Below are 27,486 nucleotides of genomic sequence, written 5' to 3'. Positions count from 1 at the left end.
GCAATTTTTGTAGATAAGCTCTACGGAAACAATTATCACGTGGGCATTGTTGTACTGTTGTATTGTTGTCGTAAGTCATCAATGTAAATGTTCTGGTGCACGGATGAGGAACCAATATTGCATTTTTGATTAGTGAGTTACCAAATAAGAAAGTAATTGTGCTGAGGTGCACAAAAAAATAATTAATACTATAAGTTATAAATGATAGTCTCCGCTAAGTCAAAAACTCTCATGGTTCTATCAGATTAAACTACCAAGAGAAAGAATATCTTCATAATGCGAATTCGATGCGGCATGTTCGTTTCAACACTCACTTGGCGAGGTTTGATTGATTTATTGAATTGGTGTTTAAGTCCACTTTATGCACAGTAAGGCTAATCGGGACTGGACCTACAGTTTAAAGTGGGATCCGAACTACCATGTGCCTCCACCGGGTATCGAACCAAGGATCTCTTGATTACAAGGCGGCGATGATACCACTGCGCCATCGGGGAGGCCCTCACTTGGCGAAGTTAGGACTAACCACCTTATATTTAATTGTGGAGAATTATATCAAACAATATTCCATCTGTTCTGTTTGAGATATTGTTCGCTCGAGTGGGATACAGGGAGGGAGAAATATTTCCAGCTGGCTCTTCTTCAGTGATTCTAGCTATTTGCTATTTGTTCCTCTGTTTTCTCTCACATTTTTTCTTCACTTGCTTCTTTATCTCCTTCTAACTTTTTCTCTATCTTTCTTCCTCCTTGTTCTATTGTCCTCTTTCTTCGTGTTCCTCTATCTTTCACTTTATTTTATCTCCCTTCTTTTTACTGCATCTTTCTTCTTTCTTCTATATCCCTTTCTGTTTATTTCGTCCTCTTTCTTTTTTCGTCTGTTCTCTATTTCTTCTTTAATTTAATTATTCTTCTTTCTCGATATCTGCCACTTTTATACGTCTGTCTCTTATTCTTTCTGTTATTCTCCCCCTTTCTATATCCCTCTGATCTTTATGGCCGTGTTTAGTTGTAAATGAGTTTAAAAAATTCTCCTCCTATGCTATTTGAGCGTCCTTGATTATCTGTATATAACGCATGTGGACTATACTGGAACTTATTCGTGTGGATTCAGTTTCTTATTTTCAGGTTACATGCGAGAGACATTTCAAAAAAGTAATGTCAATTATTTTTCCTCGAACACATTATAATTGCACTGTACATACTCATGCTGTGCATCTCTTCTCAACATGCTCATCATTCTTTTGGAACACATTTTGTTCAGAAGAACAAGGTTTTAGATTCCCCTGCATTCAAATCCGTCGTCTAGGAATCGAATCAGTTAGTTTTGTTGCTTTTAACCCTTCGCTGTTCTCAGGCTTCCAATATTCTCTCGTAGGGCATCCTAGATTTTCAGTGACTATTCATTACACTGCACTTGGCCAACTGTCCGGAAATTCCATGACAAAAACCCTGATCGGAAACGGCGGTTTTCTGGACTGAGGCACAGTCACACGATAGGCACGGTCAACCATTTGATCTTTATGTCTCGCACTTTTCTCCCCGTTAGTTGTCACCAGGAGAGAAGGAAGGGTCACTCCTGGAAGACTCTAAGTCAGTGGTTCTCCATCTTTTTCAGTCCGGGACTCACGTTGAAGGATATTACACTGCATGGGACCCATAAGCATGGGCGCCGTCAGAATTACTTGTAAGGGTGTGCACCCAGTTTATAATCTTATCTTTGCTAACATCGAGTACTTTAAGAACCCCTCTTTTACGTTTGCTTAAACAAATGACGCATACTTCATTCTAGAAAAGTAAATATGCAATTTAAAACACTTACTAGTTTAGTAATTTAATTGCAATAGGTTTTTATGACACAGTATATAAATTTTCGAGCCCGACTTTGCGACCCACCAAACGCCCCCTGAGGAACATAGTTTGAGAAATATGCTCTAAGTCATAGAATTTCGTGGGAGACGGGCACAATTTGATAATGTACAAGGGTCGTTCAAGGTTGACCGGGACTTTTATTTCTGCAGAGGAAATAGGTAGCAGAAGAAACACCAAACTATGTCAGTTTTTCAAAGTATTCTCCGTGCGCGCCGAGGCACCGTTGCCATCGTTCTGGCAGCTCCCGAATTCCTTTGGCGTAGAAAGAACTTGGTTGTTGTCGTAGCCACTGGAGGACATCGCTCCGCAGTGCTTCGTCTGTAGTGAATTTCTTCCCTCCCAGATGGTCTTTAAGGGGTGCAAACAAACGATAATCACTGGGGGCTAAATCCGGACTGTAGGGGGGATGGGGCAGAACTTCCCAGCGCATGTCGGCCAGAGTTGTTGTTGCCACATTGGCCGTGTGAGGGCGGGCATTGTCATGGAGAAGAATGACATTTCCAGACAACATCCCAGGTCTTTTCTTCCGAATGGACTTTCGTACTGCACCACTCAACAATGTGGAGTAATACTGGGCATTAATCGTGCTCCCTTTGTCCAGAAAATCCACATGGATAACGCCCTTCATGTCCCAGAAGACACTTACCATGATCTTTCCAGCGGACGGATGAGTTTTGCTTTTCTTGGGGGGCGGGGAACCTTTATGCCGCCACTCCATGCTGCGTCTTTTGGTCTCTGGGGTTGAATTGTGCAACCATGTTTCATCACACGTGATGATGGATTGCAACAATTCATCACCTTCTGCTCGAAACCGATTCAGAAGCTGTTCACAGACCGTCCTGCGTGTCCACTTCTGATCGAATGTCAGCTGGCGGGAACCCACCTTGCACAGATTTTGCGGAAGCGTAAGTGGTCGTGAATGATTGTCTCAACACTCCCGACACTGATATTCACCTCGGAAGCAATATCCCGCACTGTTACTCGCCGGTTCTCAAGAATCATTTGCTCAACACGTGCGATATTCACTGGTGTGACTGCAGTCGGGCGAATGTGTCCATGCGCTTCATTTGTCACCAGCTCCCATCCTTCGCGAAACTGCTCACACCATTCGTACACTCTTGTCCGCGACATCGTTTGTTCAACATACTGTGCTTGCAATCGTCTGAAAATCTCAGCTGGTTTCACTTTCTCCTTCAAGAGAAATTTGATTACACACCGCTGCTCCACAGCCATAGACACACTGCTTGCCGCCATGTTCGCTGCAACTGCTGCGCATACGCGAAATAAAGTCCGCGTGTTCATTATATCCCCAGCGGTTAACAAAGGGAGCGGTGCTCTTTGTTAAAAGAAACACCCAAGCGGGCGGTTTTCTCTTGAAGAAACTGGAGTAGGAAAGCGATGTTGCCAAATTGAAGGAAAGGGTAAAGAAAAAGAAAGAGAAACAAACAAATTAAAGAATATGTAGAGAGAAAAGAAATACAGATAAAGATTAAAAAGGACAATATTAATAAAGATAGGAAAGAGGCATATTATAAATCCTCATATTTACACTGAATACCCCTAACTTTTCTACTCGAAAAATATATTATTCAGAATATACATATATAGTTAATTTACCTTCACTCATCGTCATCGCTGTCTCCCACGTGAATCACGAATCTCTCCTGGTTACTATCCGTGACGTGGTTAATATATTTTCTCTCAATTTTCATGGTGTGTTGAATACATGACAACCAAAGCTGAGCATCAATTGTCTCTGTTCCATCACGCAACAGCTGGCATACACTGGCACTTAGAGTAGGAGATACATTGTTTTTACTCACATATGATTTTAACTTGGCCCACACCAGTTCTATGGGATTAAACATGCAATGGTAGGGAGGGAGTCGCAACACTTCATGTCCACGTGTGGCTGCAAGCTCATCCACTACGTACTTTTTAGTAATGTTTGCCGATTTAATTATTTCTAATAAAAGGGCTTTTATAGGAACAGGTTTCGGCACTGGAATGTCGTGCCTCTCCATGAAGGAAATAATATCCTGCAGTTTTGTCTTCATAGTTGGGATTTTCACTAGCAACCTCGAGTGGTAACTTGCATTATCGAAAATTATGATACACTTCTTATCACTTGGCAAATTTGGCAGCAGATTATTGGTAAACCAATTTTCAAACACTTGTCCGGTCATTTCGTCGTGACTATCAGCTTTACAATCTCCAATGTTCTTAGCTGAAAGATACAAACAATTTGGGACCCACCCCTCACTGCTCCCAGCATGGAGCACCATGATGCGTTTTCCTCGTGCTGACGGCGACTTCAAAATACAGTTGCAAGTACCATCGTCCCACCCTTTTTTGACGACGTCGTGAGTGTCGAACCAAGTTTCATCTAAATAAACAATCTGGCAGCCTTCTGATCTCAACCTGTTGAGTTTGTGAAGGTAACGATACCGCCAAGCAACAATTCTTGTCGACTCCATTATTGCATTTCTTTTCTTCAGCTGACGAAAAGAAAAACAAAGTTTCTTCAGAAGCTCTCGAAGCGTCGTTTGTTTGTAAGGGAAGTCTGATATTAGTTTCAGTTGCGTTAATAATTCACACACACTTGGTGCGCGTCCTTTAGAAAAAAAATTGTAAATCTCTCTCCTAACAAAATCGCAAACAAACTCGTCCACTTTATGTTTTTTTTTCTTTTTATTACCAGGCTTCTTTGGTGTAACTGGGCCTCTTTCTGTGATCTTTCGCACTGTTTTCCTGTCTAATTTCAAAATATTTGCTGTCTCCGATATTGGTCCTCTTCCTGAATTATTCCTGGAGACATATTCGTGCACACTGCATACAAATTCTTGAGCTTGTTTGTTCAGAATTCTCTTTCTTTTCCTTAGAACTCTGGAACTGCCGCTGCTAGTAGTACTTGGCTGGGGGTCACTTTCGTCAGTTAAATTCTCCTGCGCAACAACGTTTGCTAAAGGAACCTGGTTTGCAACCCACGGTCTCCACATGCTAATAACAAAACCAAAATCTAATATAAAAACTAAAAGCACAACACTATAACAAAGCAACAACACAGCACCTTAACACAACAAAGAAATAACACAACACAACACAACTAGTTAAGAAAATCAACCCCGCACGTGGTTATGGCGCAAAAATAACGAGAGGCTCACGCACCCGCCTGCTCCGCCTTGCAACTACAAGAAATGTAAAGAAAATGTGGCAACAACGTCTGAGTGCACGCGCTTATCGGGAGCGGCTTGGCTATTGTTTGCTATTGTTTCCAGTGTTATGTTTTATCAAAGGGTTGCCGATGGGGATATAATGAACGCGCGGACTTTACGTCATGCCGGGCGCTAGTTACTCGCGAAGGAATACATTACGTCACCCGCACGTTTCATCATGATCCGGCTATTCATCGATTTTTTACGTACGAAAATCCCGGTCAACCTTGAACGACCCTTGTAGTAAGTAATAAACAATTTTAGAACACACACACACACACACACACACACACACACAGATGGTAGACAAAAATAAATATGAACACCATGACGCGACACAAAAATCTTCATTCGTGAGGAAGTGTGCCAACCCTTGGTCTGAATTTCAGCCTGCATCCGACGTGGAGTGAACAAACGAAGATTGTGCACAATGCTAAAGGGAATACACTCCCATTCTTCGTGCAAAGTAGTCTCTAATTCACAACATGCGGTTGGATGTGGAAACCTACCATGAACTTTGGCCTTGAAAATACTCCACAAATGTACAATCATGTTTAGATCAGGAGACTAAGGGGGCAAAACGAGATGTTCAACTTCATCTCGTGATCAATGAACCATGCATTGATGCACCGAACAGTGTGAATGGGACATTGTCGTCTTGGAACACAGATAGTTCGCCAGGGAACAAAGTCTGAATCATAGGATGAAGATGTTCGTCCAGAATGCTATGATGTTCCTCTGCTGTGATCCGCTCATGGTGGACTACAAGTGGCCAAAGACCACACGAAGATACCTAACCTCATCCATGCTTAACAGTAGAAAGGAAGCAGTGAACGCAACATGAATGGCTTCTGCAGGCACTCTTCACACTCAAACACGCCGGTGGACTGGAACATTGTGAATGCAGATTCGCCAGACCAGACGTCCTCTCCCCACTATTGTTGTGTGAAGCCTTCTATAATTTTTTTTGCTGATATTACATTTCAAGGGTACATATGTACTAATTAACGTATATCTTTAAAAAATATCACAAAGCTATTTACGAGCAATGTTGGAGCATTGCGCGTTGATGACTTGTTTCACGCCGTCAAAAGCAAACAAAAATCACGAAATAATTAATAATTAATAAGCTAATATTACACATGTATGTGTTTTGTGTGTGTGGGGGGGGGGTGTATGTGTGTGTGTGTGTGTGTATTAAAGAGACTGTGAATACGTACACAGTTTAATTTTAACATGTTGTACACGTATTTTCGTATTTTACGTTGCTCCATTTTGCATATGTGTAAAAAATATATTGTACATTAAATATATTTATTTATTTATTTCGTCTTCTTTTACATGGAGAAGTTAAGACTGTGGAGCCTTTTCTTCTACTTGAACATGTTTACAAAAAAAATTGAATGTGGAATAATTAAAATATTGAAAAAGAAAGAAAGAAAAAATATATAAAAATTAGAGAGAAATAAAAAATACAAAGAAAAAATACCTATAAGAATGGTAATCTAACCTATAGATACGGGTACACACGCTCACACTCACACATACATATTTTTGCCTTTACACACGCACGTACAAGCAAATACATAACACTACACTTACTTAAGCACAGTCCAACATTACACTTACTTAAACACAGTCCAAAATGGAGTACTTTGACGATAATTCATCTGAACTATTACGTTAAATCATTTTTGTGCCTTACGTCCTTCTATCATTCTCTGCACCCGCCACTTTATTAGGGACGTCAAGCATTTAATTTTCATTATATAATATGTGTAATTTTAACAATTTTTTGAACGTCACAATTGAGGAACACACGTTAATTTCAGGTGGCAACTTGTTCCAAAGGTCTGCTGAGGTGACAGTAAAGGAATTTGCATAAAAGTTGGATTTGTGGAGTGGAATCGAGAGCAAAGACCTTTCGGGAGATCTGGTGTTGGGCTGTGAAAATCGGAAAGAAGTTGAAATCGGTTATAGAAATATTGCGGGTGTTTTATATTGGAGGTCTTGCATAGTAAAATTAACTTATGAAAATTAGGTTTATCGCTTAATTTAAGCCACTCATCCTTCGCAAAGTACAATGTCAAATGCTCTCAATATTTTAGATCCAAAACGAAACGAATGCATGCATTTTGAATTCGTTGCAGTCGTTTAGCTTGCTCGTGATTGACATCCAAGAAAGCAATGTCGCAATAATCAACGATGGGAAATACAAGAGACTGGACCAATTTCATTCTTATGCGTTCAGGGAGGAAGTTTTTGAGCCGATAGAGTGAATGCAATGCACCGAAAGCTCTTCTACATATCGAGTTAACGTGCTCTGCCCAGGTGAGATGGTGGTTGAGTATCACACCCAGATTCTTAACAGTAGTGGAGAAGGGCAGATGAATATCATTTACGTTGAGTCTAGGGAGGCTAGATTTATCTAATTTGCTCAAAATTCTAGGAGAACCTACAAGAATACACTGGGTTTTAGTCGGGTTTAGATGTAAGCCATGGCGTGCAGACGAAGTACTTATTTGTTTAAGGTCATTGTTCACAATTTCTATTGCATGCAGTATTTCTTGCGGGGGGAAAGAGAAATATAACTGAAAATCGTCGGCATAGATATGTTATTTACAGCAGTTAAGCACCGTCGGGAGGTCGTTTATATACAGAACAAATAAGAGGGGACCGAGTACGGTGCCTTGAGGGACACCACAAGGAATGTTTTTCCACGAAGATTTTCCATATAGGTCAACGACACATTGTTGACGTTCTTGTAGATAGGAGCAGAACCAATTAACCGCGGAGTCGGAAAAATTGAATAACGATGATAATTTAGCGAGTAGAAATTCATGATCAATGGTTTGAAAAGCTTTCGTAAAGTCTAGAAGTACCAGGATCGTAAGTTGCTTATTGTCCATGGCTAGCCTCATGTCATCGCTTACGTTGACAAGAGCCGTGCAAGTGCTGTGGTTGCTTCGAAAGCCACACTGAAAAGGACCTATTAAATTATTTCGCGTTAGAAAGTCCCTGGTTTGATCGCTAACGAGATGCTCTAGGGCTTTAGACAAGGCTGGGAGGATGCTGATTGGTTGGTAATTGTTGACGTTTATTATGTTGTTTGTTTTAGGTATAGGGCGTACCAGGGCGAGTTTCCAAGACGAGGTAATTAAAGAAAAATTAAAAATATGAGTGATAGGAGCAAGTACGTGGAGATAATTTTTTTAATCATGAGGATAGAAATTTCATCTACTCCTACGGCCGATGACTTTATCTTCTGTAACGATTTTCTGACTTGTTCTGGCGAAAAATAAGAAAAACAAAATTTTGGAGCAGTTGTGGAGCGTGTTTCAATGTTACGAATCGTTTAGTGTTTCACATTATCGTCGACGATCGGAAGATCACAAAAGTGATCGTTCAATACTTCCGGTGGAAATTTATTAATGGATTCGTGGTTTCTCCGCTTCCCAACTCCCAGTATTTTCATTTTTTTCCAGAGGACGTCAGGTTTGCTTTCGTATGTTAGTAGTTCAGACGCGAATCGGCGCTTTGATTTTCGTACTTCCTGGGTGCAACGGTTCCTCAGAATTCTGTAATTTTCAAAGATGAATGTGTTATGATCACCGACGTTGATCGCCTTCTTATATCAGGTGTACGCTTTGTCACGCATAGCCATAAGTCGGTGCAACTCGTCCGTCAGCCAGGGGGCAGGGGGACGCGAAACACGCTTCTTCCTGATTGGAGCATGTTTATGGTACAATTGGAGGGTAAAGATATTTAACAATAAAACTTGCTCATTCACTGTAGGTAACGTACTGATTAAATGCCATGGTACAAGGGCAGCGTCTTCATTTAGGCGGGCTTCGTTAATGTTTTTGAAGTCTCTATATGAAACTTGTTTTGCTTTATATTTAAGAACGCGAAGATAATATGACACGTAAATTAAATCGTGGTAGGAAATTCCAGGCACTGGTATTTGGCCATGGCGCGTTACACGATTTTCGTCAGAAACCAAGATGAAGTCAAGCCACGAGTCGGAAGTGGCCGTGTGGTGGGTTGGATTTAAATGGATTATGGAAAGATTTAAAGCAGAGAACGTATCACGGAATTCTATAACTTTTTTTTTTGCTACATACGTCGGTATTCATATCTCCCAGAACGATCGTGTGTGAATATTTTGGTAGAAAGTTTGCAACGTCATTCTCGAAGTTATCAAGGCGAGTGCAAGGTGGACGATAGACTACCGCCAGGAGGAGTTTTTGTTGACAGATACTGATTTCGAGGATTATATATTCCGATGAACCGTCATAGGCATCGGGCGGCTTTGAGATAATTTTGGCAGGGACGTCCTCGCGCAAATAAATTGCCACTCCCCCTCCCCTCTTTCCGATTCTGTCTTTCCTAAATAAACGAAATCCCGGAAGATGCACCAGATCGTCCGAAAGACTCTCCTTCAACCACGTTTCCGAGACCAGTAAGGCATGCACGTCTTTGTTTATTTGAATTATATTTTCTACTTCTAGGAAATGAGCGAGAATACTTTGCGCGTTGATATGAATTGCGTTAAAGCTGCCCGGTGCAAGATTCAGCTGCGGCCCAGAATATGGATAAACCGTTTCCGTTTGTAGCGCTGCAGTTAAGTAGGAAAGGCCATTGTTGCTGTTTGTTGGAGAGGTACGAATGTTGCAAAGTTGTTTGAAAAAGTTTGACGTCGGCGTTGCCGGATTTACAGTACACAAATCGTCTCTATCAGCCATAATATTGCTTACGGTTTTTACAAGTGCTGACAAATGGATGGAATGCACACATTTTAAACGAGATTAAATACGTATATAATTAGTTTTAAAAAGATTTGACTTACCATAAAAGTAGCGTTGATGAAAGGCAGGTGCAGTGAACACAGAAATAATAATACACTTCCATTAGATTTAAATTTAAAGACACTCGCATGGATGGAACGTATGCACAAGGATGAAAACTTAGGGTTACCAGACGTCCGTTTTTTCCCGGACATGTTCTACATTTTAGCCTTATGTCTGGCGTCCGGGAGGAATTTGGAAAATATTATAAATGTCCTACATTTTGAGCATCACATAATATTAATTAGAAAAATACGTAACAGAAAAAAATCATGCGAGTTACAAGTCTATGGACTGCACTTCGAAACTCAATAGTAAAATATATTTTGATTCAGTCCTTGTCCAAAAAAAAAAAAAGTTTGTCCTGCTATTAAACAAACGGCAAAATCGGGAGCAATTAATGAAGTTTGGGACCACTTTCTGATAACATCACTGTTCAATGCCTGAGCAGAATTTCTTGCCTTAGGGTTTATGCTGATGGAACAAGGTGTTGTATTTTCAATGTAATTTGATTGTAAAACATGGGTATATAGAGCAAAGTTATTCAGGGTGTCTGCCAGTCAAGAAAGTCGTGGAAGTCAAGAAAAAGTAAAGCAATCAACAAGAAGTCAATTAAAAGGCAATAAATTATTCTTGTGGTCAAGAATTTTTGCTATCATAATGACTGATTGGTTGATTATATTATTTTACTTCACTTTTCTGTCCCTTTGGCTGATCGTGAAGATGAGTATGAATGGTGGTAAGATGAGATGGATGAAGGGACAGTCACAAACATATAGGGACAACCGACTCAAGCCCACATAAGGTTATACTGGCTGTGAGTCCAGACGCCAAAGCCTCGCTTGTCTGCCAACACAGTTCAGGATGCATTAATACGAGAGAGCAGATCTAATTATCTTCTTAAATTCAGCTTCAGTTTTTATCTTAACTGGCTCTTTGGTAGGGGCTTTCATTAAATAAATATTTATTTTCTCAATTACTAATTTCCAACTTTACCTAAGTAGGGGTCGAATAAATAAACGTTAAGAAAAACTGAAAAAGGTCTAGAAAAGTCCAGAAAAAGTCAAGATTACTGGATTTGTTATTTTGGTAGACACGCTGTTATTGAACTAAAAACTACCCAATATGAAACTTCTGGAACCATTTTAAATTACGGTAATTGCTGATTATTTGTTTGCCATTACAGGTCATAATTCAAATATTGAGAGAATACTTTCATTACCATCAGCACAACAGACTCACGAGAGAAATTATTTTTTCATAATGTCTATAAAATGTTTGGTACTGGTCCCTATAATTTCAAAGAATTTGACTGTCCACTCTAACGTAAATAATAAATATAGTTTGACTAAACCTGAATTTTTTATAAGAATTGTCTTCTCTAAGAAGCACCACATATATCATGTAGTAAGAGGTGCATTGATTAGTATGATTACAAGTTTAGAAATTTTACATTTAAAAAATCATTAAGAATTCATTTTTTTGAAACTGAAAAGTGTCATTTTTCAACTACTTTCTAACGTGTTCTACAGAAAATATGTATTATTTATTGAGAATGTTTTGTGTCCTACATTTTGACTTTATGTCTCACATTTTGGGTCAGTATGTCCTACATTTCCCTTACAGCGATCTGGTAACCCTATGAAAACTTGATACGCAAAGAAAAAATAATTTCACGCTCTTGGACACAATAAAAACACATAACACACAACACACACACAGTTGCATTATTTAAACATACACTCATGAATCCTTTTTGCAAATTTACTTTTCCTCCCGCATTTATTTCATGTTGTCAAGTGCCGCTAGTGTTGTGACGGATACTTTTCGGCCAGTCGGTAAGAGTATGTATGATAATTCTTCCATCTTGGGTCCACACGTTCCGTTGGCCGTGGCGGTCTTTTGCCCTCCGCAACACATCTTGTCGCACGGACGTCAGGGATTCGGTGATGAGCAGCTTCCTCCCTTTCAGAGATTTCTTCCGCCTCCAAACTTCGTCCCTGGTGCGGTATCTCGTCAGACGAAAGATGATGGGCCTCCTTCCTTCACTCACGGCATCGGCGGCGGTTCTTCTTTGAGGGCCAAGGCGGTGAGATCTTTCGATGTGGTCCAGAGTGATGTGTTGAAGGTTTAGATTCTTGTGGAGAACGTCAAGTACCAGGGACTCTGTATTTTCGTTCGATCTTTCAGGAACTCCATGCAGGAGGAGGCAGTTTCTCTGAGAGTACATTTCTAGGTCATCGATTCTGATGGCATTTTCTGCTGTTTCCTTCCTTAAAATCTGCAGGTCGAACTTCACAACTTTGAATGTGTCTTCAACCTCCTCCTTGAATTTCTTGAAGGAAGCGCAGAAATCTTGCAACGGTGTAACGGCGCTGCTGTCCACGCTGTTAGGGGCTGGCTGCTGCTCGACGATCTCTTGCAGGCGGCTCTCGAAGTCCCGTAGCATCGACTCCACACCGTCTACCCGAGTTGAGACTGTATTGATAGATGGCTTCGACATCGTAATCTTTGATTATTCAATTCCTGGTATCACAACAGTTCACGGCGTTTCAGCAAACAGTTGCAAGTTGCCGGCGAGTGGAATATATAAAGTTCTAGATATAAATATCTCAATGAGCCAGCTAAATTTGGGAAAATTGCGGAGCTCCAACTAAGCGTAGACCATACGGTCCGCCATCTTGACTCTCCATCCATCTCATATACAAAAATAATTATATTCGTCATGCATTTTCTGTCTTTCAAAAATACAGTTTACGTGCTTGTTTTCCATTATGAGCTAATGTGAAATTGAACGTGTTGAAAAAATATTTCAAATCGTTTGTTCCAACACAAATGCTTTAGCACCGACTTCTACACACTTTTTAAGTGATTTACAAGGATAATAACGTCAACCACAACTATAGTAGTAATAATAATGACAATAGGGCCTCCCCGATGGCGCGGTGGTAGCGTCGTTGCCTTCTAATCAAGGGGTCCCGGGTTCGATACCCGGTGGAGGCACATAGTGGTTCGGATTCCACTTTAAACTGTAGGTTCAGTCCCGATTAACCATACTGTGCATAAAGTGGACTTAAAACACCAAATCAATCAATCAACCAATAATAATAATAATAATTTATTATTATTATTATTATAAGATTAGGAAGTAATCTTCATTCATACACCAACTTAATTGATGTACCTGCTATCTTGGAAAGGATTTACGTGATGCAATTAACCAATTAAAAGGCAGGTCTTCAATAGGTCCTGATGCCATACCTAATTTTATTTTGAAAGCATTCAAAGATGTTCTTGTACGTACCATTGTTAACTAAAATTTACAACATGTCACTTACTTCTGGAATATTTCCAGATATCTTGAATAATGTGTTTATCGTACCTGTAACTAAAAATAAAGATGGAAAAGTCAATGATATTATAAATTATAGAACGATTACTATTTAATATAGTAAACGCCATGGCAAAGGTTTTTGAAGACATAATTGCTGACTATGTGTCTTTCTCTTTTAAACAATATATTGATGGAAATCAGCATTTTTTTTAAGGAAAAGGCCTACTATTTTAAATTTATTGGTTTTAATAAACCCTCTCAAATCCAACATTAGGAAGAAATCCCAAACTGATATTTTATTTATTGACTTGGCTAAAGCTTTTGATAGTGTCAGCAATCAGCTATTAATTTATAAACTCGACCAAATGGGATTATCACCACGATTTCTGAAATGGTTTTACAACTTTCTAGTAAATGGCACTTTCTCTGTTAATATTGGTAAAACAATTTCCTCCAGAAATGAAATATTTTGTGGAGTACCTGAAGGATCGCCACTTAACCCAATTCTATTTCCTGTTTTTATCAATGGTGTTACTTTATGTTTTAAATCTAGCACATGTTTTACTATATGCAGATGATATAAAAAAATTAAGAGTACTTTAAAAAATAATGATGTCGCTCAACTTCAGGCTGATCTCTATAGAATGACATATTGGTGCAAGATTAATGAAATTGAAATTAACTTGAAAAAGTGTAAAGTTTTAAGATGTACTAAGAAAGTTCATTACATAGTATCCAACTATTATATTTATCAAAATAAAATCCAAGTATGTGACAGCCATAAAGACTTAGGAATATTAATAGACTCCTCTCTCATATTTGACTAGCACATTTCAGAAATTTGCAAGAGATCAAAGATTATGATTGGTTATATATTTTTCTCACGGGAAGTTTTCCAAAAAGAAGATACCTTAGTATACCTGTATAGTTTGGCCTATTCTTGAATAGTCACCTTCAGAAAGTTGAATCAGTTCGAAAACTTTTTATCAGGTTATTATGCACAAAATTTTTAAAAAAAATTCTATGACCAACATTACTTTGAATGGTTAACACAGTTGAATATGTTTACCTTAGAAGAAAGAAGAAAAATGAAAAGGATAAATTTTGTACAGAAGATCTTAACTTTCCTAATAGACAGTGAATATTTTTTATAATATATCTTACAAAATTCCCAGATACTGTAGATGGCTGGGGATGCGGGTGCAGAAGTGCTTCCTAGTGTACTTCAAGTCCGGTTTCCTCCGTCTCCTGGAATGCTCCGACTTGCAGAGGAGAATTCCACAGGAAACGGAGGTTGCAAAGTACAGCGGAACTGGCTACTATTTAAGCGAAGGGTGCCCTATCACCAGGCCTTATTTTGAGTTGTAACCAGTTGGTGGATCATTGAGAGTAGCAGCCAGTGCCGCTGCCAGGAAACAGAGGCAAGTGCTGGCGCATCCCTCAGCCACCTCCCTTCTCCTCCTACTCTTATTTGTTTAGCTCAGTAAATGGTAAAACACCATCTGACCTTATGTCTTTCTCCCTAAATAAGTGCTCTATCAATATGGTAAAGTAGACGATTTAAGTGGTGGAGGCTTGGCTTCCCGGTTTTTAAACCTTTCTTTTTCTCTCTTTTGGCATCAACCCCCCCCCCCCTGCCCCTCAATTGGTATGTCTATTTCCATTTGCCAAGCAATGAATGTTCAATGGATAGGCTCAATGAACTCGAAGATGAACTTGATCGCACCCTCGATGAACTTCATTCATTAGCTTGCAATTGGAATTTATGATGATGTATAAGATTGTAGGATCCACTGTATTATTTTATAATTGTGTATTCAATTCTGTAATTTTGTATAACCAATTGTGATGTAGTGATGTGTTTGGTTGTCAAATCGTGCTCATCACATAAATTATTATTATTTGCACGTTTATCTTGGTACTTGCCCCCCCCCCCCCACCCAAGACAAGAAAAATTATGGTCTGTGCTCATTAACCATTATAGCTCAAACAGCACACAGAATCCTAAACGTGCCAATTGACCCACACATTGTTGACTCCAAAAACACATTAATGTGCAAACTGCAAATAATGCACTTCTTGCTGTGTCAAAATGCAAGCTGTCTCTGTACTTCTTCTTCCCTGTTCTATTCTGTTGTACCATTCTGATCCATGGGATGCACTAAAAATGCATCAATTGGAAGATTAGACACTATTTTCCCAAAGATAACAAAAGATAAAATAGATAACAAAATGACACGTTTAACTTTGTCAATTGATGCTTTCAGAGAGCATCAACCTTGATTTGATGCATTTCGAGTTCTGTGTGTGTAGCTGGCTCTTTGAGATAATTATATCTAGAACTTTATATATTCCACTCGCCGGCAACTTGAAACTATTTGCTGAAACGCCGGTAACTGTTGTGATACCAACTAACTAACTAACTAACTCCCTAGCCTTCTTAAACCCGAAGGTTCATGGCTGCAGCAACACAGACCTTCCATTTTTCCCTGTCTTGAGCAAGTTCTATATACTCTTTTCCATCCCTACCAATTTCCCTTAGGTCCATCTCAACGTTGTCCCTTCATCTTCGTCTTGGCCTTCATACTGGTCTCTTACCATCAGGTTTCCCAACAATAGTCCTGTAAACTCCTCTTTCGTCTCCCATTCGTGCCACACGGCCTGCCCACCTAAGTCTTCTTGATTTAACTATTCTAATAATATCTGGACGTGAATACAAATTATGTAGTTCTAAATTATATAACCTTCTCCACTCACCTGTCTCCTCATCCCGTTTAGGTCCAAATATTTTCCTAAGGATCTTATTTTCAAATACTCTCAATTTATGTTCCTCTTTCAATGTAAGGGACCAAGTTTCACACCCACATAATACTACAGGCAAAATTACTGTTTTGTATATTATAACTTTTAGTTTCTTAGATATTAAACGAGAAGACAAAAGTTTATGAAGAGAGAAGTAACATGCATTTCCTGAATTAAGCCTACTTTTTATTTCCTCTTTAATATCATTTTCATTTCTTAATATTACTCCTAAGTATTTGAATTTGGAAACAGTTCAAATGAGTTGTTATTGAATGTAAACGGTCTTCAGCAACGTTCCAAGTGGACTAGCGTCCAAGAAAACTTTAAACCAGTTATCAAACACGACCACTTACCTCCCCTATCATCAAAATTGGGAGGAGTCACCAGGGTCCAACCGGGAAGAGACGGCTTAGTGCGAGTGGCCACAGTGCATACAGCTTCAGGGATCTTCAAGAGATCGATTCACAGATTTGTTCCACTCCCTCAGTGCAAGAAGGAAGGAGAGAAGTTTTAGTTGGTCAAACGAGACCATATGGCCGAGTGTGCGTGGTAATTTCATTCCGTCCATCGCGTTGCATTGCAGCAAGTTTGTACATACATGTAATCTTTGTTTTAGTCGATATATATATCTTCGTTATTATAAGTGAGTATCATTTGCAATCATCCGAGTCGAATCACCTTATGGAATACAATATGGTCCTCCACTCCAGAGGTATGGGTTTGTGATAAAGCGACACGCAGTAAGTACTATCATTTTCTTTGGAGTGCATCGTACAAATTAGACAGACCCCTCTCGGCCACTGATGAACCAAAATGTGCTTGTCTGTTGGGCCAAGACGGGTCTGTCTAATTTGTCTAAAAGTCTGCCTAAAAATCATCTTTAGTATTATCATCTTTAGCTTCCGTTGGTGCATGTATGTTTATTAAAATAATTTTACACCACCTACCCTGTAAAACTGCATATGATATCCTATCATTAATAAATTCTACTGTTTTAAGAGCTGAGATAATTCTATTATTTATGAAAAAGCCTGTTCCAAAATTATGATTTTCAGTACCACCATAGAAAAAAGTATAATTTTTAGTTTTACAATTCCCTTCTCCTGGCCACCTAACTTCCTGGATTGCTAATACATCTAATTTATACTTAACTATCTCATTAACTCTACACTGAAATGCCCCAGGCCGGTAAAGGCTCAGAACATTCCAGGTGCCTAATTTAATATTCTTATTCCTAATGTAGATCTTATCCTTAGCCCAGGGACCTCCCAAAGTAGTCCCCGCCCGGAGATCCGAACGGGGGACTATTTTACCTCCGGAATATTTTACCTTAGGAACATCCATGGCCTCATATTGCTGATTCTTGACATGTCTTTTTACAGTGCAGAGTTGTCAGCTCTACGCCTAACCACCAATATGAATGGAGGACCGCACCTGTCGTTGGTCAGCGGATCCCTCGGATCTATCTGGGAGGATCACATTGTAGTCCACCATCCATACCCCACTTCTGTCGACTGTGGGACGCTCATAGAGCCATGACAGGACAGCTCTGTAAGTTTTTTATCTTGATGCTCTACAAAAAGTTTATCTAGTTCACGGTTGTCTGGCCGAAGATGAGATGTAGACTCTTTTTCCTTATCAAGTAGAAGAATTGGAAATTTCAAAAACAACTTAAATATCCATTACAAAACACAAAAAAGTACGCATCTAATCTAAAACACCTCCAAAATGTAGCCAGAATTAAAAAATATTCACTATAACGATGATGTGAAATCAATGACACCTACAAAGCTGGATTAGAACTCGAACCCGGAACGTTCTATGGCAAGGTTGACAATCGACTATTCACGCCTTTGCCCACCACATTTTTAAATGAATATGAAAAGCACAAGTTTATTTGCACTTTAGAAAAGTGTTCCCCTGTGATTAGCACCACGCCATGGAGGCGTATAGGGGGTGTGGGGGTAACGCCCCACACTTTCTTGATCCGGTCGTGAGTGGGGGTGATGTGATCAGCATCACGCCCCTGACCGCCTTTACCCCCCAGGGTTTCCCCCAGGTACCCATGTTATTCGACGCTGGGTGGGCGCCGGGGCCGCTTCCATCGTTAGAAAAGTTCCCGGATTTGAACCGGCCGGGGATCGAACCCGGGACCTTTAGCATGGTAGTCAGACGCGTTACCGACTGAGCCACCGCGGCCTGGCACTTTAGGTCAAGCTCAAATAGTAAATATATTTCAATGATGTCATGAAGTACGAAGTAAGTTTTATTTGATTTTGAAAAATACGCAATCTTGTAAGATATTTAGAAAGAAAACGGAGATAATCCTCAAGTACATAAATCTAAAAGTGTTAGAATTTTTCTTCAATCCATTTGACTCTGAAACCCAATCCAAAACATGACACTCTGAGTGTATAACTTCTTGTTGAACCTAATCACAATTGCCACTTTATGATGGCCTGAAGATCTACTCAACCTTGAGAAACAGAATTATGAAAGACATGTTGACTATTGTGAGATACCTAACAATCTTCGAATGTACACAGTCACAAATATTGCTGTGAAAAGAAACATCAAAAGAAATTGTGTGTGTACATTTGCACCAGAAGATATTCGAAAGAGTTATTGGATTTATAACACTGACCACAACTCATTAACATGAATAGCTCAATCTTCATGTAACAAGCATTACTCGGCTAGAGCATTTATCTGTCAGCAGTCACGTATTAGTGGAACACTCAAGTACTGAATGAAATATGATATAGTTTCTCTCCCACTGCACGAGCGATGCCTTCAGTAGTAAACATTCTGAGAATGTATAATATCCTAGACGTATGGAAGAAAGCAAGATGATATACCTCCTACTTGTTACAACTTATACCGGATCCACCTGTATATTCGTAAATTCTATGTGCATTTTAGATTTAGATTTGTATATAGTTAATATTTAGTGTTGGATATACTTTCTATAGTTATCGATTCTTCCACTCGCCCAGCATTTTGTAAAGGTGAGATATATGTCTAGCTAGCAGGCTATCCTTCAACAGCCGTGTTACATAACTCCAACACAAGGGAAATCAGGGACTGGGAGGCCTCTTTGCTATATTCAGAAACCTTCAACTGACAATGGCCACAAGGACGATGATCAGACCAGCACTGCTCCCAATATGGCATCATACCACCAGGACGACGCTACAAAAACTGCAAGTAATAGAAAACAAGGCGTCTAGGATAATTAGTGGCCACGACGGCCACACAACTAATCTACAAATGCACGAGGAATTCGAACTAGACAGCCTAGAGGAAGTGATCAGAAGAGAGACATCCAAATTCTGGACCAGTCTCAGAAAGGCATCACAGTCAACTCCATCGGAACAACTAGCATCCCCTACCATCCTCTACTTCACACGTCATGTACGAACACTGTTATTATCACTACCAATGTAGGAATGGCCGCCCACCTCCCTCCATTCGGTTTAAAGATTGACCCTGACATTAGCCAAGTTTTGGGATGACTACGTAAAAATGTCACGCTTCGCTACTGAGTAATGGCTTGCATTATGGGTAAAACTTGCAACGAGCTTTATCTGTCATTGACAATTATGTACACCCGACTGCTGCAAAGTTAAATTCCATTCATTGTATATTAGTGAATTATGTTTAAGTTATATTTTCAGTTCTTTGTGCAATCTCCATTAATGAAGGTGAACTTTTTCTAATGATGTTTACAAAGCGTGAAAATTGTGTATATAATATATCGATGTATAAAAGTCACGCCAATATTATTATTCTTTTTTAACTTGTACACAAACTAATAAGCGACGCTTACAAACTTATTGGGTTTATTATTAGAATGGACAGAGGCTTCCGAGACACCCAAACACTTAAGGTATTATATTACTGATTAGTACGCTCAAAACTTGAATTCGGGTCTGTTGTATGGAACACTGACAGTATAGTACCGACTACAAAAATAGAGCGACTACAATCGAAAATGTTACGTTACGTACATGAAGTACAATCTTGAAGGTACTTATTCCAGATTTGATTCGTACAGTTATCTAACAGACGAGCTCCGAATACACAGGCTGACTATCGAAGGACAGTCCGCGACCTGCTGCTGCTCTGGAAAATATATAATGGAATACTTCGTTCTCCTCTTTGGATCTCGCAATTTAAGAGTGGCCTGGAGGTTGCCATGAAAAGAGTTTTCCTGCCCCGGCGCGATACAGAGACACCTAGCGACATATCAGGGAACTTACATTTCTTCTCGCTTGTGTCCTAAACTAGAGGAAGAGCACAGGCCGGGGGGCAAAGGACCTCCCCCCCATGGTGGAAAGACTTGCCACATGTTTCCATCCTGCCTTCACCACCACCTCCCCTTCGTGACCGCTGCGAAAGGGCACCACCTGTTTCATTTCATTCTGGTTCCGCCTTCTTTCAAGATTTCTCCACTGGCAAAATATTCACTGCTGGCTGGCTCTTGCGTGGAAAGTGGCTACGGCAAACAGTCAGGACCTTCACAAATGAGATTTGGATTGAATAAATTTTGTTGATTACAGTGGCTGCTATACAGTGGCGTGCCCAGGATTTTCGAAAGGGAGGGGTTACATACAATTTTTCTGGTAGTCAGCTCTCATTTTGCCACCTTTTCCTACCTTTGATGTTCTTTTTTTTAGTAATACTGAACCAAAAGGGGGGATATAACCCCCACCAACCCCCCCTTGAGCACGCCACTGCTGCTATAATTATGTAGAATTTCTCTTTGTGCAGTTGAGATTATAAGTTGAGAGTAAAGAAGGAGGTAGAGATTATCAGTTGAAAGTAACGACGAATCAAGTAAGAATAACTAATTGAAAGTACGCTGTGTAAATGTATAGCATACCAGTGGCAGTGATAACACGAAGAGGCATACTAGTCGCCATTTTTTTTTGTAGGGGGTTTCGTGTGAGGCGTGGTGCTAAGCACAGGGGAACACTTTACTTTACTTTTTTTTTACTTTGTAGGGGTTTTCGTGTTGATACAAAATTTGTATTTAATAGTAATAAGCACAAAAAATATTAACTGTTATTATTTTAACTACTACGAACAATGCTGATAATAATTCGAGATGGACGGGAGCGAGACTATTTCGAATTTAAAGGAAAAAGTCTCGGATATGTGGAATGACCTAGGGATAATCAGAAGAGGCGAAAGACAAACCAATGGAACAAAATGTACAACTACAGTAGTAGCAATGATGTAAGGTAACGAATAGGTAAACATTGAACTTACACTTTATGTATTACCCATCTTAAAAACAGCTCGAACGTATTTGAAACTTTCTACATGTTATCATTTTGTATCATTATGTTAATTTCCTTTCTCGTTGCACAAATGTTTATTGCTCTTTCCAATTCTAGAAATATTTTTAATGTTATTCGTAATACCTTTAATTTTCTGCGTGATTTTTGTGTTATTTAATATTAAGACCTATTACTGACGATGTCACAGAATAGTGACTCACCTGTATGTATATATCTTGTAAGACCTGTTGCTATGGTAATTATGGACTGTGTTTAGTTTTTAGCTTTGGCTTTCGCACCCCTCAGGATAAGTCACGTATCATATCTGGTCATCTTGCTCCGAAATAACTACAAGTATTACGGTCACAATGGCAGTCTTACGGATGACGTCAAGATGGAATGTTTACTGGAATCCGAACAATTGAAATGTAACACCACCGAGAGTGTAGATACGTTGATTGATTGGTTGATTATTTTTCGTCGCTTTCTGTCACTTTTGGCTAATCACGACATAAAATGGTGATTACATGGAATTGATGAAGGGATACTCGCAAAGAACATCCGTGCCCTGGCAACTTATAATCCCCACCTCCCCATTTCTTTCAATTGATAATACGCACCTCTCCATTACTATCATGAGTGAATATATTTTACAGTATTTTTCAACAGCTGTTAACTCGACATAAATCTTCTTTACTGATTTGAGTTGATTTTTATTATTTAGCGTCGCTTTCCCGTCACTTTTGGCTAATCACGACGAGTTTAAAATCCTTTTTACACCACAGTAAACTATCTTATGAACATGGACGTCCGCAGGATCTTTTCCAGGGCGGGGGAGGGGGGGGGCAAAGAAGGCAGATTTTCCCCATGATAGTGATGCCCGCTCAAAAAAACATTATTTCAGTCTGAAATTATCACGCTCCTTAAACACAATTATAATGAGTAACATAAATTACTGTGATGGAAATTAAATTATCTGTGAAAGATATATATATAATTATTATGTGGACATTCATTCTCCCGTAGGGGGGACATGGCCCCTCTTGCTCTCCCTTCCGGACTCCCATGCTTATGAAGGTACAGGAACTTTTTTCCTAAAGAGAAAATAAACTGAATAAATAACAAGCAATAGCTCTGTCGTTGACAGCTAGCACTAAGTTCCTCTGCTTCAATGAGAAATGGATATTTCTTGCATGCTTTAGTGTATTAAATTTTATACGTATGTAAAGCAGAGGAAATATACCATCTTGCGTGAATAATATATTGTTAATTTCATACAGTGTTTATCCTCTGCATATGTTTCTAATTATACATTTTCGTAGTTGAAAATTACACGTCTGTATTTGTATTTTATTTTCTGCTTCTGCCACATTTGACAATTAGCGACGAGGAGGATGAATGAAGACACGCCCGCACGCACTCACTCACTCTCTCTCTCTCTCTCTCTCTCTCTCTCTCTCTCTCTTTTACACTCTAACACTCTATGTCCAGGCTGATGCCACGGCTGGAAAGTGGAAACTTCCATGGTCAGACCATCGGGCAACTGCTGAGCGCGCTCGGCCACAGTTTCCTTTTTTATAATCTTCAAGTCCCTTTGTGCAGTTCTCATCGTTGAGTTCACAGTAGATATAATGGGCCAAGGTTGATCTGTTTGGTCTATTTTACTTCGCCTTTCTGCCACTTCTTACTATTCGCGAAGATGGGAGGGAATGAGTGATGATATGAAATTGACGAAAGAACACCCCCCCATGCCCAGGCCTGGATTCGATTGATTGGTTTCAAACTGAAATTTCAGTCCAACTAACGATAGTATGATCTTCGAGATGAGCACTATACGTGTTACAAAGTACTCTTAAAAAATCCCCAGTGAATTGGTCAAAATAAATTGACAGAATTTCGAGGAGAGGTCGAGCCGCTGTAAGACAAGGGCCTACTCACTCACTCACAAGGGCCGGCCTCACTCACACACCAATCAGTTACAGGGTGACGTGTGGTCAGCACGACGGACCCCCCAGTCGTTGTTGAAGGTTTCCCCAATCTCCTCAACAGGTCCTAAAGACCAGCCATGTCAAACTCAATTCGTGAGTAGGGACGCATAACGATAATGTCAAAACTATCCGGGTCACACATCTAGAACCCCAACATCTTGAAGTCCAGAACTAAGTGGTTCGACCCAACGGTGCCGGGATTCTAGTGATTATTATTGCAGCATCGATATCTAAATTATATATAGACCTCCCCCCATATTTTTTCATGGTTATAGTATTTTACATGTTATTTCGAGTATAAATTGGTTACAATTGTGCAAAACTTTTTGCAAGAAACTGTGTGCAATTATAGTTTCGTTTCGCACAGATTTGACAGTTTTTTTTAACAAGCTTCTCAAAAGTCTGCAATAAGTTTTTTTGTGAGCATGAAACTCTTAATGCAGACAACAAATATTTTGTCAGTCATTCTTGATCATTCGGCTCGGCTGTTTCATTAATCTTCATTATGGAAAACAACTTTTCACCAAGGCAAGTGCAACCAAAATTAATAAAATTTTTACAGCAAAATAGCTTATTCGAGGATACTGCTATGGGAGATATGAGAAAAATCAAGGATAACCCACCTCGCGACATTTATTTTTCAATACGAGTTGCACTGCAATTCAATAAGTTCCATTCGAACGCAGGACTTGCATACGCATCATCAAAAGAAAAGGGAGCAGAGCAGAACAAGAATATTGCCCTTCGCACCCTCTGAAGTCTTGAAACCTGTTTCCAAATTCATCACGTAGTATTTTTACTGTGGACAAATATTCCTGCCATTCCTGGTATTCCCGAGAATTTGAGAAGGACAAATTATAGCTTTATTAAAAAAATTTTAATATAACGGAAGACTGTAACTTTGCAAAATGGCCTCCACTTCCTTCAAAATATCAGCCCTTGTGTCACGGGGAGGAATCATTCAAGTAGTTTTACTGTCATATCGAGATGAGAATCGCATCCACGAATGAAGGGAGCTAACCGAGCTAGCTCGCAGACGTTCGTAATTTCACATATTGTGAGCGAAAAGGCAACAACACGAACAATTTTTGCTTTCAATTGTTCGTTGACTAAGTCATCAATCCTCTCCTCAACTGTATTTCTGATTTTTTTAATATTTTTTTTATTAGCGTTGCTTTTCTGCCACGTTTGGCTAATGGCGACGATGAGGATGAATAATGGTATGATGAAATTGATGAAGAGACACATACAAAGAACACCCATGCTCAGGCCAGGATTAGAACCCGCAACCTCTGGTGTCGCAACGGGCTGTGCTAACCACTCTGCCACAGAGGTTGGCAAATTTATTTCGTGATATAGAAATACTTCTGAATGAATAAACTTTATCAGGGTACAAATTTTCTACGCTTTTCACTATTCACTTCACAACAAAAGTAAGCATTTCACTTGAAAAATCTACATTCCTCTTCTATAGTCCTTTTCTTACTCCCACAAAGTTTGGGCAGCCATATGGTTCTCTGAAACTTTTACAGAAACTGACTTTTCTTCCAGGTAAATCCTTGAAAATCAAGAAACAAACTCATAGGCGACAGAAAGTATGCACACTGCCCTCCCCCAGCTGGCAAGATATTTTCGTACTTCAGAAGTAACATGTCCATCAGCTTGCTTAGTTGACACAACACCTACTCTATAATGGAATGTATACCTGTGTAGGGAAAATTGGTCAATGTGTTGAAGTTTGGATGAGTCTGGTCTTGTATCACGAGAAAAGAGAAAACGGGATAACTACAAATGTGTAGATAATTTCAAGCATGAAGTGTTAAGTGGGGCCAAGGCGGGCCGCATTAACGGATGCTGGGGCCTACATGCGGCCCGCGGGCCTCGAGTTTGACTGGCCGAAATATCAGGAGAAAAGTTGTTACGCTTCTTCCAGGAGACTCGATCCTGCGCGCGTCCCGTAGCTGGAGAGCCCAAAGCATAACGCCTTAGACCGGACGGTCACGATGCAGGACAGCAGGCCCGTAGGCAGAATTTTATTTTTTGGGGGGGATGCTCATCCCTTATCAGCAGCTGCCATCTAAGGGCGAAAAAGTGAGGGAACCCCTGAAAATGAGTTTTTGTTTCCTAATTTTGATTTGGCAAAGGGGAGCTCTCTCACTGCACCAAGCGTCGTCAACCCTATGCCGGTCGTTTGAGTATCTTGAGTTTCTGTAAGTCTTCTTTATGTATAGATAGGCTAATCGGGACTGGACCTACATTTATAGTGGGATTGAACTATTGGGCGTCCACCAGGTACCAAACTCGGGACCTTTTGTCATTACGAGGGTCATCTTTACCATTACGCTTTAGGGGAGGCAAAAATATCTGAAACTAAGAAGACATTTTGAATGGACATGTAGAATGTAGGAGGCAGGGTTCGCGCTGAAGAGGAAGAAGACGGAATTCTCCCTCCCCTTTCCTAACCTGTACATCTCTAATGTAATTCTCAACCAAGCCAAGAGTCTTGTCTAGTGTTGCCCACGAGACGAGACTTTGGCCTGTCTCGTCTCGTGGAAATGCTGTGAAATGCTGTCTCGTCTCGAAAATATTCGTTTGTCTCGAGACACATGATCAATCTCGTCTCGTCTCGAATTTTTAAAAGCCTGTCCCGTCTCGTCCCGTGGGCAACACTAGTCTTGTCCTTCTACATTTTATGTCACTTTTGTTATTGTTATGGAGAATTCAAATTAATAATTTGTCTTTAAATCTCAAGTTAGCAAGTCAGCCAAAATTATATTTTTATACTAAATTTTAGATTAATTGAAGATTTGCAAAGAAACAGTAGACCTTTTCATGATCCTTCCACTCCAAAAACAAATGTTTTGTAAGAGTCACATCAAGTTTATGTTTGGAAATAGTGAAATTCTAGGAACCACACACACACACACATATATGTAAGCAACAACGATAGTAGGCTATTGTAATTTGGAGAGGATATGATTTGTGGGCGGAACAAGCATAGGAATTTAACGAAGTTCCTTTGCGAATCATCAATTATGTGTGTGTGTGTGTACACGTATTTCCTATCTGCACCGTTGACTCACAAAGTACTACATGTGAGGTAAAACTATCGAAATGTAAAAAGAGGAAGCGCTACCACCCTCCCCGCCTTTTCTACATTTTATTCAAATCGAACACCAGGCACGTATCGAGATATATATTTCGGAGGGGCGTCCTAAATAATAAATGTCTCAAAATAATAATATTAATAATGTTAAATTAAAATAAGTATAATTATATTAAATTAATTAATATATTTTTATTACATTAATAGATAAGAAGGCGGTATAACAACAGTGATACAGTATAACATCACGTATTCATTATCTAGCTTACGTGTAGTTAAGGTCGGCAAAATTTGTAAATAAATAGAAACTGCCCTGGCAAGGAAATTAATGCCAAATAGATAAAGAATATAATATTTATTGAGTATGAAAAAATGATGTTAGATCCAGTTGACGAAAGTAAAATTCCTGGTAATATTTTGCATGTTATTATAAGTAGCATTAATTCTTGCATAAATCTTCTTTGGTACTGTCATTCAAAGTCGTATTGCTTTCCAATATTTTTGAGGAAATAAACAAATTGCGATTAGACAACAACCTTATTTTCATTACTTAATTGAAGTTATTTTATGATCTCATTATTTAATTTTTGTACTTGGTAGGTTGGGACTCCTGGACCCCCCTGAATACGTCCTTCGCGGTAGGGATCGAGATAAAGTTACTGTGTCACTGGTTCCAATTCACGGTAAATATGCTCTGCTTCTCTACACTCAAACATACACAAACTCATGGCCTTCCTGTTTTCTTGGTTTCTTGCCTGGGAAAGAGGCAATAAATCAAGCTGTGACAGCTACGGGACCTTCTGACGAGGGGACGGAACCCAGCTGTGCAGAGGATTCAAACACCCGCGCGAACTAGCCCTCCCCGTCACCCTGGGGCAATTTTCGAACAGAGACATCTAGTGGCCAAGTGGCGAACTATGATGAATGAAATTCGGCTGAAGCGGCCGTATCTTTCGCCGTCGATAATACATGACATTTTTAAACAATCATTTTGGGCCGTGCAAGTGACTTTTGAAAGAAAAGCCCTCCCTAGCTTAGTCGTA

General features: G+C 39.6%; 1 protein-coding gene across 1 annotated transcript; it reads right to left on the bottom strand.

The window, feature by feature from the left end:
• Positions 1-3,485: 3,485 nt before the first annotated feature.
• On the bottom strand, positions 3,486-4,343 carry LOC146004212 (uncharacterized protein C21orf140 homolog). The gene has a single exon (XM_083142883.1). It carries the CDS (start codon positions 4,341-4,343, stop codon positions 3,486-3,488), a length of 858 nt encoding a protein of 285 aa, XP_082999009.1.
• Between the last annotated feature and the right edge of the window lie 23,143 nt (positions 4,344-27,486).

This window comes from Lepisma saccharinum, chromosome 21 (genome assembly GCF_977018435.1).
Source record: "Lepisma saccharinum chromosome 21, izLepSacc3.1, whole genome shotgun sequence".
Classification (NCBI taxonomy): domain Eukaryota; kingdom Metazoa; phylum Arthropoda; class Insecta; order Zygentoma; family Lepismatidae; genus Lepisma; species Lepisma saccharinum.
This window is presented reverse-complemented; position numbering and strand designations above follow the sequence as displayed.

What these genes read in the sequence shown, in the direction of transcription:
- LOC146004212 (XM_083142883.1), bottom strand. Translation starts at nt 4,343, where the DNA reads ATGGAGTCGACAAGAATTGTTGCTTGGCGGTATCGTTACCTTCACAAA.